The sequence below is a fragment of the Eucalyptus grandis genome, chromosome 5, assembly GCF_016545825.1.
Source record: "Eucalyptus grandis isolate ANBG69807.140 chromosome 5, ASM1654582v1, whole genome shotgun sequence".
Classification (NCBI taxonomy): Eukaryota; Viridiplantae; Streptophyta; class Magnoliopsida; order Myrtales; family Myrtaceae; genus Eucalyptus; species Eucalyptus grandis.
In genome coordinates, this window is record NC_052616.1 from 34,284,078 (window position 1) to 34,296,880 (window position 12,803).

A 12,803-nucleotide genomic window follows, 5' to 3' on the forward strand; every position below is an offset into this window, starting at 1 on the left:
CTAACGAATCCATCCCATGCTTGGCCAACGCCTGCATGTAGCACCATTGGTGCAAGGGCAACCAATTAGTCTGAACTTGGATTGGAAATTGCGTTGCACTGGAGGTCACGGCTGGGTTTCCCCCGACTGAAGATGAAAAGAAAATGTGGGACGACATCAAGGAAATGTATGGCAAACTCAATCGGGTTAAGGTTTTTTCACTCACCCAAGCTCTCTCAGAGTTGAAGCAAGGGAATCTCTCAATAACCAATTGGATGAGCCGTACATATGACCACATTCCTATACACTGCTTCATAGAAGACTTGGGTTGCTTTCTCAATTTACTTGCAGTTAGCATAGAACGTGATATGAGTAGCACATACAAATACGCTAAGGCAGATCCTGACTTGAAAACGTGACCATGAATCTGCACACCAAGAGGAAAAGACAATGCATTTGCACAGGCACTCAATGCACAGGTACTCGGATTAGATACAACACCAGACTTGAACAGGAGCGCTTAGAGAGATGGGTGCAGGTTTCAGATGAACCAAGTCATGAACAATATGAACGTGTGCAGGAGCATTTAAGGTTTGGGAAAATGGCGCGAAATCTCGTCATGCCGACAGGCTCCTCTGCTCCTGTCGTCCCCATAGGCAGGACCCGTAGGACGTTATCTCATGAAATTGTGAAAATTATTGGATGATCAAGGCTGATACAACGAAGGCATTTAATTCGGTAAATTGGGATTTTTCGGCTTGCTATTTTGAGAAGCATAAAAGTGCCTAAGCAATTTGCGGATTACTTTATGATTTTCTTCAAAGTCGATAACCGAAGACCCTAAACTGTTACACTAGTGATATATTATCCTAGACTAATTTTTTTACCACAAAATATCCCAAATTAATACACATATGAGAAATTTACCATCAATTAATTTTCATCAAAATTTGTCATCGAATTGTTGAGTTTGATAATACGTGACAATTAATGAGTATACAAGTTTAGAGTTTTATCCTCAAATTATCACAAATGTACTAGCTTGTGACTTTTCGTAATATTAACCTAATTTAATGAACATTAATAAAAGGTAAATTTTACATAGTTGACCCATTTTGGATTTTTTGTAGTCAAAAAATTAGTTTAAAATAAAGTTGTCACAAGCATATTGATTTAAGGTTTTTGGTGGACAAAAACTTAATTTATGATAAATTTATCATAAGTATATTAGAGTTTGAAATTTTTCATAATATTAACCATATATTTTAAAGCATCTCTTGGTTGAAACTGAATCTTCAAAAACAGAGTTTTTTTTACCGGATACGAGGATGAATACAGTGCTGAGTTGCTTCAATATAGCGGGTTTTAAAAGTGGAAAATTGTCTGTAAATTTCAAGCACTTCTTCCCTGACTAAGGGACAAAGAATGTAGGTCCTTGATTGGGAAGATTACAACTAGAATAATTCCAACTGATCAAGTTTGTTATTATCTACAGCTTGATAAACTCTTACTGTCAAGTTTTTACCATGCCAAAGACGTTGATATTAAATGCTCAGCACTTGCGTAGAGGGTCAGAGAATACTCATAGGGCCAAGGTTGCTCCGAAGAGGTTCGTTTGCGTAGGATTGGAGTCTTGTCTCTTGGAATAGAACATGTACATGCAAGGGGATATTTTATTGGTGGGGCACGAAGAAGGACATGCTTGGGGCTGTGGCTAGGCACCAGGCCATTAGGTTGCTGACCATTAGGGATCACACATGATACAGACTAGAAATACGCCTAGAATTACCTCAAAGCTCGAAAGCTCATTAGAAGAAAAAAAAAAATCAAGCCCGATTACAGAATAGGTTGATGACAAAAATTAGCATAAAAAAAGTTATGCCTACACAGGATTTTGCCATAAATTATCTTACAATATGATAATCAAGTCAAAGCATAAAATGGAAGATCACAGCTGCAACCCTCAATAAACACATGAATATTGGGGCAAAAACTGATCTGGACATTCACGCTTTCTTTATCAGGTCCTTGATGAAATCCTGTAATTGGAAAAGCAGTAAATGGCGCATGCATTGCTAGTCAGAGTGCACTAAATCATTTGAAGACATTTTGTGGAATTCTAGATGTTTAACAACATCCTCATACCATATATAGAATGCTAATCATCGTAAATACTATTCATAGGGATCTCTCTACCTAAAGAGCTGTCTGAACACACTATGATTATGCAACTTCTTAAGATCTTGAGACAAAATAATAACCATTAACTGTTTCTGAGATCACACACAAACAGCAGAGAAATCTTACTATACCAGAATCTGCAACAATGACCTCACATCCAGATTTGCACTTTAATGTAGAATACAAAGAGTCACAAAACTATAGTTTAAAAGTAATTTTGCGATGAGTTCACCTTAAGAATGGGAACTATCTTGAACTGCGAGTTTGACTTTGGGTTTTAGTCGAACGAAGAGATGAACTGACAGGATTAAGAACAATGAACAAAATAATCAAAATAAACCAACAATAAGGGACGAAAAACAAGGATGTTGTCTGACTTCATCTCTAAGACCTTAATAGTGCCTCATTGTCATTGACAAACACTGTACAAGGGAATTTATGGCTGTAGGTATACCTAAAAGTCGCATGAGCATCATACCATACTGCCACAGCAAGAAACATTGCCAGGGCCCAAATCCATGCCATTCTGTTGCTAACAGGCTAAAATACAGCAAGGTCACACCATGCACTACACTTGTTATATGCACAAGTTACCAATAATCGTTCCATCTTTACATGATGTACATGATGTTCAGAAAAGCAAGGAATCATAAGTTCAAAGGTCTTACATAGTAGTGCAAAGGCATGAGAAGATTCAACAGGAAGAATCAATGCACATAGATCTAATTTAAGCCTGAGTAACCCGTGACCTGTGAGGCTTTGGAGCTGGAAATCAAATATTAGCATTCAGCATACATATATGTGAACAAATCATAGATTCCACAATGTCATAAATAGAAAATGAATGGAAAAGGAGGAGAAGAAAGGAGAAGAGATATGACACTTCATGCAACAAGGTTCAACAAAACAAAGAAAAAAACATGAACCAAAAAACATGAACCAACTAGATGTTATCATTGCAAAGAAAAATTATTTAACCATCTTTTCTACATATAATGCGTTTCCAAAGCATACTAATTATCGCAGAGGCATGAAAAGGTTATGGTCCAATCAGTCTCTTGAAAATATTTGCAATTGACAAGCACAAATTGGACAGTTGCTCACAGTTGCTCGACCAAGAACCATTTATTCTTAGCAATCCACAATAGGAATTATGAGTCTAACTGATGGATCAACAGTTGCTCAACCAAGAACCATTTATGCTTAGTAATTCACAAAAGGAATAATGAGTCTAACTGATGGATTATCAACCATTAAGGTACTGCACTTCGTCTTTTTCCTTAACCAAGGACATGACATCCCATTTTTCAAATGGCAATCTAGCTAGGTGTACTGAGTCTAGAGGTAAGCGACATATAATAGCAGGGCATCTGAAAATTAGCCAAAAAAGAAAAAAATTGGTGTCTGAAACTCTGCCTTTTGTTTACTAGGCCAATTCTACACCAATTCATAGCAATCATCATAAGGCTGAACACTGCTCCACCCAGACAACTATACTCAATGAGCGTCAGTCTGGAAAAGTGTATGCACCATGTCAAGATGAGCACTCTTAAGCACCTTATCCTTGATGGGGAAAACTTCTGAATGGGTTCTTATCCAACCAATGACCCACTAGTTCTATGCTTGCAATCTGACTAGCCCTCAGTCATTACAAAACATTCCATTGGGCCAGCTTTATTTACCAGGGAGTGCAGATAATTCTCCAGACCAAGGATACAACAACATATCTTCACTGCAGCAAACAATTTACCTATGGACGAGTGTGCGAGTGAGAGAGAGAGAGTTGTTCAGTAAGATCTGCAATCACCGAAAGCCCCATCTACAGTTCTGTCTATTGCTGGTTTGAGAGAATTGATTGAAAAGTAGAAATATAAAGAGGCTTCCTGAATCTTCTTAACCATTACGGAAGGGATCAATGCTAGGAAGAACACCGTATTAGGCACTAAAAGATAAATTTTTCAGCAAGGGTCTCTCAAGGAGATGTTGCCAGCAAGCACAATGCTCAAAGAAAACTTTGGTTCAAAGGTAGAATTTCTCTATTATGCTTATAGAAGCCTCTTAAAATGTATCTTATAACTATGGGTCCATTGAAAATGAAATACCATTTCCCTTAGGCTATCTAATGCAAATAGGTGCAAACTGCAGTATAATAACATTCTTTCAAATAGACATTTCAACTGGTTAAAATGATTGACTGCCACTTATACCATTAGGGTTCCCTTGTTCATAAAAATCTCGCAGAAGAGAAATGGCTTCTGATGCCATTATTCCTCCATAACATTTGAAACCCTTTGATCCAGAATTCCCAATGCTGCAAGAGAAACAAGAAAAAAAAGTTGGAAACATTCATAAATGAGGCAGATGCATCACAGAATTTTGACTCATAATCAGATTATTAATTGCAACATAACCATAAATTTCAAGCTCTAAAGTAAGAGATTTCATGGTTTTTTTCCCTTTAACTTCTTGTTTAGATGCATGTCGGTACATCTCTTCCTTCTCCCCCCAGTACTTGAGCTTATTCTTTCAAAATAAACACTTTGAAAGAAAAACAATGTCCATAATTGAGATCACACAACTGCATGTACTGCTCAAATCACAATGAAACAGATCCTGTTTTCACTACGTTTTAACTTTTTATGTCAACAAAGTCGGAGTAAAAAATCGATGAGCTCTCATCAAGCCTAGGAAACATGAAACGTTAGCTCATTCCAGCGCAGACAGATAAAAAAATCATACTGGAAACACAAGCCATACCCACCATTTAGCAGGCACATGCTCTCATATATGCAAGAAGAGAATTGCAACTATTAGACAAAAAATGAGATTTCTTTATCAAGTACGTTGCCTATGGCATATCAGAAAACATAAATTTCCTCATAGCTAGAATATCATACTTCTTTGAAGATACTATATTTCTTGATCTAAAAACACGATAAAATTAAAGACAACAAAGAATCTCGCCTTAGTGAAAAAAGTCTGGAAGAAGAAATGAAGAAACAAGGGGGAGAAGGAAAAGGAAAAAAAACTAATGTTACCTTAACTTGTGGCACTTCCCAGAATTGTAAACTTTTTAGGGCAAATAAAGAAACGGAAATGTCTAATCGCAAATAATTTAAGAAAAGGGAAAAGAACAATTATAAACTTGACTTCTTGATGCTTCCAGAAACACCACTTTCTTTAGATGAAGGAAAGCACTGAAAATGTGGAAAATTACTTCCATAAAACTCCATTTATTTTAAGGGTTATATGTTACAATATTCGACACGCGACAACATATGCAATCGCTATGAACCCACATCCATCAATTATCAACATAAGGAATCAGAAACCTCCAGTAAGCTTTAGTTGTCAATTTTCATGTCACAATTTCAAAGTGAAACCTATGTAGATACAACACCAGCAGCAAAAGCAAGTTCAGAAACTGACCTAATGCATGCCTCAGACCTACTTGAATGCAACGACAGTATTGAGCCACAGCCTCCAAATTTATCATTTGCACAACCATAGTATACTTCCTTTATACCTAAAAAGGGCAAGAGTCATCCAATCATTTGTAAATAAACAAATTTTAGCAGAGTTCAGTTTTATTTCAGTATGATCAACAAATATACCAATGATTGATAATGCTGCTGCACACATTATGCATGGTTCACATGTCACGTAAAGGGAGCATGCTGCAAACTTCTCTGCAACTTCTGCAGCTGTAAATCCAGTCCCCTGCCACTGTACAAGAAGAACATCAAGAGCTTCCATCTCTGCATGTCTTGTTGCCTATGAAAGCACAAGGAGAAAAACAAAGCAAGCATATCAAAACGTAGGAGCTTTGTCAAAGAGACAGTTGCTCATAGTGTAATTTCAACATAAATTTTGGAAATGCAATTCTTGAGAAATGTGTTTTTCCATTAAGTTAACTGATTAAGAGCACATATAAGAATGATCAAGGCATATACTACATTAAGTCAACAAGTTCTGGTCACTTGAAGTTACTGAGAATCTCACATGGAAAAAGAGGCTTCTCATTGAATCAGCCACCTCCACCTTTTCTAACAGTATTTTTATATATACCCCCGTAGCAAGGTGCCTTTGTTTTTATATTAAGCTCCACAAGATACCAACAGGGCCATAAATTTTTGGTATCAACTATCCATTACTATCTGAAAAATCATCTATAGTAATGTCACCTCATAACTATAAATTATTACAGAAATATTCTATTAGATAAGAGATGATCTCAACCAGAACCAGGCTTAAACTAGTTGTGTAAATGGCCATTGTATGAGGAACTCTGCCCAAGGAGCAGATTCTGACATCTTAAAAGGCAATAAAATGGTCCCAATGCATTTTCACACCATATAACTATAACAAAAGTCTAGCTACATACGGTCTAACAATGTTTAGGAACTTCACATAAGTAGATAAAGACCATAATATGGTCACAGACATAGCACAACAGCAAATGAAAAACATAAAACATTGTGCATAATAAAGCAAGATCATTGTTATTGTTAGCCGTAGCCATATTTTATGAAGGGCAATGGGAACAAAAGCCCTTACAACCTAACAATGCATGGAATATTCAACTTATTAACAGATTTAACCAGCTATTGTTTTATTATCTGATAAATACATATTAAGGGAGAAACATAAAATGATCGACAATAAACTATAAGTGGATAATTCGAAGTTATCAATTTAGAATGCTAACAAAGTGCTGTTGGCCAAAATCTATATAATGGGGTGGAGAAGTACTGATAAACATACATTTCGTGTCTCGTTAGTCCGGTTTCTTCCTGCCGCAATAACGTTCCCATCCTCAACAATCACACAGCTGTTCAATCAAAGAGTCCAATCTGAAATCATTCACTAATTAAGACTGAAATACTAATTATCTTAATTAAAAATGCGCAATGCACCTGGTAACTGAAAACCAGTATCTTACCCAACTGGAACTTCAAGGCTATCCAACGCAAGCTTTGCCTTATACAAGCAAAGAAATAGATCTTGTTAATTGTTAGGAGAAAAAATATGAGGATAAGCGTGCATGAATGCATAAAGGCAAATTCAAGAGAAAATCAACATCACTTTGCCTGCAGTAAAAATGTTTCAGTATCATTATGCATAAAGGTTAATTGTTAGGAGAACAAATGCATGTATCATAGTTATATAATCAAGATATTGCGGTCCAATATAATATACTGGTCACTAACTTCCAAGCAATGGTTATCATCGCATACTCATCCTGTAATACAGATGCAAATCCTGCCTAACATTTAAACTAATATGGCTCTAACAACAGCACAGCAAAAACAAGAACCAATTTGAAAAACTACATGTTGCTCGTTCCAGTATGTCCTATCATTGGCACCTCAGAGGCTTTTCTTTCGTTAATGAGGTTTCACTCAAACATTCAAGAACCTTCCTAGAGTTTTAGCTTCTGGGTCTTTTTCCTTTACAAATGCTATGGCATATAAGGATAAAGAGAGATCCCTAAAACTGTTGTGAAACCCTCGCAAATCAGAAATTGACAATCGCCATCTTGTGATTTTGTCTCTATTCTACTGAATAACTTATGTAGACTCCATGTTTCTTATATTTTTTCTTTTTCCATATCCACACCACAGGCCCAAAGAAAATAACCACCCAACCAATTATCCATGGGTACAACTGATGTTCACATTATTCACGTGTTTCAAGTAAATTTGGTTTTAAATTCTCCCTAGGTGCTAAAGTCAAAAGGTGGTAAAAGGATTCAACCGTTAAAACAAACACCTTTCCTGGTGGCTTGCCATCTCATTGCATCTTCTTCATTCCTCTCTGGTTTTGCCTATTCAAAAGCCTTATGAAACCTAACACAGTCCTTCCCAGAGATTGAAGCTTCTGACAATTTAATTGTCCTGGCAAACCTATCACCCGCTGCACATCTTTATGATAGGTACATACTACACATCCACATTTCCTAGACACCTCAAAAGCACCCAAATTTATCCCTCCCTCCCTCCAAACCTACGGCACCTGGATTGGCTCTGTTTTTTGCCTGAAAAGGGTACTAAACCATCCGATGTACACCCAACTTCCCTTAGTTGCACTCTGCCTTGCTTGTTTTTCCTTTAAACCTAGACTTCACCTACTTATTTCAATAAATCACCCACTATGAAAAGAGAGAAAAAACTTATATCTTATAGGGATTGTTGCTGATTTTGCAACTTGTAATGTCAAGTACCAATGGATGCACTACCAAGCATCCACAGACAATACTTACAAATTAACACTTATTCAAAGTCTCTTGTCCAAATTCAATTATACATTAAGTTCACACGCAATTATAGCAACAAAGGAATCAGACTCAAACTTCAGCTCAAGTATTACATCAATGTAATACAATTTGGCCGTGCCAGGTGTTACCTGATCTATAGCGAGCTGCATATAACCCAGAATCTCAGGAGAGAATTGTTCACCCGAAGCTACGTTATCAGTTTCCATGACTTCGGTCAGTGGTGGTAGTCCGTTGCCTCCACTCACCTATCTCCCGTCTCTAGGCTGTTTTACAAAAAACTTCTTTTGGTCATCGGCTCCATTGGCAAGTGGCAATCTTCCACTCATCAAGGCTCGCCAGTGTTGAATGAAAGATGAGCAATCAAGATATTGAATTTGGCATTGATGGAGTTCAAAGTTTGCCTATGGTGAAGATAAGGAAGGAGCTTAGAAGTTATCAAATAAAGAAGCTAGAGAGAGAACTAAAAACAAAGAAAAAGAATGATAGAAGAAAGAATTACAGAAATTTATTTTAGGATATATATAGTTAACCTGGTTTAAGGGAAAAGAAGTTCAAGGGGATGCATGCATGCATAATTAGGTGGTATGCATAGATGCAAATGAGTAATTATTTATGAAGTATGCGGTCCTTAATGACCAATTATATTTCTACTAAGATGAGAGGGTACTTTGGAAAGACGAAACTCGATTTTGACTGAGGCTCTATTTGTTTGAAGGGAAATATTTTATTAGAAAACTTCTTTTTCCATTTTTTAGTGTTTGGTGTGGGAAAATAAGCTGGTCAAAGAAAATGACTTCCGTCAACGAGAAAATACCAAATTTAAAAATGAGGGAATGATTTCCTAATTTTAAAGGTGGAGGTCATTTTCCAAAAAACGCTATGGAGCATTATCCATACTTAAGTGCTTTGACAGATGACCAGGTTAAAAAAGGATTTTTTTCGGAGTATACGCACTCGAGTGAGCATGCATGGTCACTAGGAGACCACAGAACTCAAGACAAAACTAACATAAACTGCTCAAATGAGAAAATCATGTTTCAATGTGATTCAAAGCCTGATACAGAGTCTAGTTGATGCACGTTGATGGGCCTAGCAATACGTCACCACGCACCAATACAAAATTCAATCATGGATTCAGAGGTCCACATAGCCCGACAAGCCCTCTCACCGATTTAAGACCACGAACAAAGCAGGACAAGTGCAGGTACAGAATCTATACTTTTATGCTCATTTCGGGTCCTCTCTACATCATTCATAATATACTGTTGTCGTCTCTAGTATACATTCGCAAAAGGTGCTTATCCAGCAAGATATTCAACGTAATTTTCTCTGGGTAATTTTAACGAACACCTGGCGGGCTAATCATGGCAACCGCTACAATAACACATACCCTCAATTGCCAGCCATCTCCATAGAACCAGTCCCACAAAACAAACCGAAAAGACCCCCTAACATCCCAAAATTAAATTCCCAGAATCAGGGTAAATTTCTCTATCGATCCATCGTTTGGAAAAACTGGCAGCGAAGTGCAGGGAAGGATCATTATATGAAAGGCCTGAGAAGCTCAGACATTTATGGGCTCACCAAGATCAGAATGACAGAACGATGAGGAGATTCGAGTCGTGAAGGACCGCTAACGACGAAACAGAGAAGGAAGACGATACCCGCAGCGCTCGATTCAGTGGAGCAGAGGAATGGCGCGCCACGGAGGAGAATTGCACTGAGAAGGAGAGACGAAAACTTGGAGTGTTTTGTTTGTTGGGTCCAAAACTTTTACTTTCGAGGTCAACTTTTCAGGTTTCCCCTAGAACAGGCAATACAACTTTCTGCATATTCTCTAGACCTAATACCCTCAAAAACCTCCAACTTTTTAACTCTTATCCTAGTTCTACCTTTTATCTCATAAAAACCTCCTAACTCTTGGTCATATTCCAATTCTACCCTCAATTTTTTTATCCCACCAAGAACTCCCAACTTTAAATCAATTCTTGATTTTACCTTAAACCTTTTTTTGTATTTGAAAATTTTCAATTTTAGGTCTAGTTTCAATTTTACTTTGATCTTTTTTTGTCTTATAAAATATCTTTAACTTTTATTTGAGTCTTAAATATGCTCTCCATTAGTCTTTCGTCAAAATTAACCTCAGGGATTTTGCACTTGTCAACTTCTCATGCTTAGGAATGTTTTGTCTCTAGTGGTCAAAGAGCTTGCACTCTAGATGCTCAAATAGCTTGTGTTTGGGAGTTTTCCATCTCTTGGCTTCCAATGATAAAATTTTGGACGGAGGGTTAATGTGGGCAGATTTATGATTCAAGTAAAAGTTTGTGATTTTTTTTTTATAAAACTACGAAAATTTAAGGTAAAATTGGGATTGGACAAGATTTAAAGTTAAAGGTTTTTTTTATAGGACAATAAAAAGTTTATGATAGAATTGAAAGCTAATCTAAAGTTGAAAGTCTTTTTATGGGAATGTTGACACCCAAAAATATTCCTACTATCACGTGCTAATCACCAGGGATAAAAGCCTCTAAAAGCACCATCAATGGGCCTGATTTATATTAGGCCAACCAATGGTGATCATGAAAACGAAGAATGGCCAAGGATTTCGAGAGCCCTTGGGCTAGATTCCGATGTACCTATAAGCAGAAATACACGATTCGATGATGAAGCAGTTGATTGCCACGTGTCCAAGTCAAGAAACGCTGAGTACATAGCATTAGCGGTAAAATTTGGGCGAGAACGGTTGATACTTAAAAAGGCTCCAAAATGAAAGAAGCAATTAATACTAGTTTAACAAGCCATGTGAACATCGTCGAACAAGTTAGAAAGCAACCATATATGGATAAGGTGGTTCAATATAGAATCTAGAGTGACTTTTAAGGAAGAAACAATCGACCACCGATAGTTATCAAATTGGCCTATAAATACCGCAAACAATCCAATAGAAAAGCCCCCAAACAACACACAAAACTACTTTATCTTACCTTTTTCTCTTGGTCCAATATAGTTTAGTTATAACTTAAGATTCTCGTCTTAAATTCAATTCCGGCAAGTGTTTATATTCTGGGTAGTGCTATTGATTAGATTCTAGTACCAACCTACCGTTTGGCATCAATGATCAAATTTCTAACGTTGTGTCCTTATACCCATCTAGGAGTAGTGTTTAATAGATGTTTCTACCATCTAATATCATCAATTAGATTCCAATATTGTATCCTCATACTTATCTAGGAGGAGTGTGCACTAATTGCTGTTACCACCGTACAACACCGTCAATTAAATTCTAACGTTGTGTTCTCATATCCGCTTAAGAGTAGCGTCTATTAGGTGTTGTTTCCTCTATCCAAAATCGTTGATTATATTTTGACATTATGTCCTCAAATTAAACTAGAAGCAATGCCTTCTCAATATTGTCCTCAGTATTCTGTATTGTTGAGTTAGCTTCAATATTGTGTAAATTGCTTTAATTGTAATGGGCTTTCATTACAATATTAAAGTGTGCATAAATCAAGCTATTGATTGGGAAAGGGGAGAGACGGGAGTTCTCGAATCGGTGGGGGATTTTCTTTTTTCCTTTTTTCTTATAGGGCTTACATTAATTTTGTTTTTTGTATCGATATTTCACAGGCAAAATGAATAAATAAAAGAAAAAGAAAGTGGAAGGTTGAATATTTTAAAGTGGGAAGCTGCCCAGGCAGGAAGATGGCAATACACCGTCCGCCCCGATCACGTGCGAGCAACGACAGTCACGTGGTGATCTGCTTGTTTGGACACATAAATACATAAATGCGAGTGTGTGTGCTGCGCTCATGGAAATTGAGTTCTGGACCTGGCACTCTTCGGTCTCACCCCAAGCCCTTTACCAGAAAGGCCGCATGCCTATTGGTGACTTAGGGAGTCAAACTGATCGTCAGTCCGTTCTTGATTGAAATTCAACTTTGAATAAGAATATAAATCTTTACTTAAGGTATTTTATTAGGTCAATTCTACCATATCCCTCTTTTTAAGTTGTAAAGCTTTCCATCTACTTTCTAGGTGTAAAGCACACACGTCCAAAAGGTTTCATATTTTCCAACTTCTTATCCCAATTTGAAAACTCTTAAAGATATATCACTATGAAGAAAAATCGGTGCATCTATGGTGCCCCAAGTTGTAAGCCATGATAGGTGCATGTGAGTTGATGGATAAGGTAGTTCAATATAGAATGTGGAGTAAATTTTAAGAAAGAAGCAACCGACCATTGATGGTTATCAAATTGACCTATAAATACCGCAAACAATCTAACAGAGAAGCCCCCGAACAACACACAAAACTACTTTATCTTACATTTTTATCTTAGTCCAATCTAGTTTAGCTATAGCTTAAG

The 12,803-nt window shown here is 37.0% G+C and overlaps 1 protein-coding gene across 9 annotated transcripts; it reads right to left on the reverse strand.

Moving 5' to 3' along the window:
- Nucleotides 1–1,744: 1,744 nt before the first annotated feature.
- Nucleotides 1,745–10,276, reverse strand: LOC104444733 (tRNA-specific adenosine deaminase TAD2-like). Of its 9 annotated transcripts, XR_005551249.1 has the most exons (10): nucleotides 10,102–10,276; nucleotides 8,566–8,838; nucleotides 7,103–7,140; nucleotides 6,925–6,991; nucleotides 5,775–5,934; nucleotides 5,590–5,686; nucleotides 4,368–4,471; nucleotides 2,829–2,925; nucleotides 2,393–2,458; nucleotides 1,794–2,018 (listed from the first exon to the last, which is right to left on the reverse strand). XR_005551249.1 is itself a non-coding variant. In XM_039312777.1 (8 exons), the coding sequence occupies exons 2-8, from the start codon at nucleotides 8,641–8,643 to the stop codon at nucleotides 2,888–2,890; spliced, it is 582 nt and encodes a 193-aa protein (XP_039168711.1). In that variant the 5' UTR covers nucleotides 8,644–8,838; nucleotides 10,102–10,276; the 3' UTR covers nucleotides 1,745–2,887. The 9 variants fall into 9 exon arrangements, 2 of the variants coding, with proteins under 2 accessions (XP_039168711.1, XP_039168712.1); XR_005551252.1 differs by lacking the exon at nucleotides 4,368–4,471 and having other exon boundaries at nucleotides 1,745–2,018; XR_005551248.1 differs by having other exon boundaries at nucleotides 1,745–2,458.
- Between the last annotated feature and the right edge of the window lie 2,527 nt (nucleotides 10,277–12,803).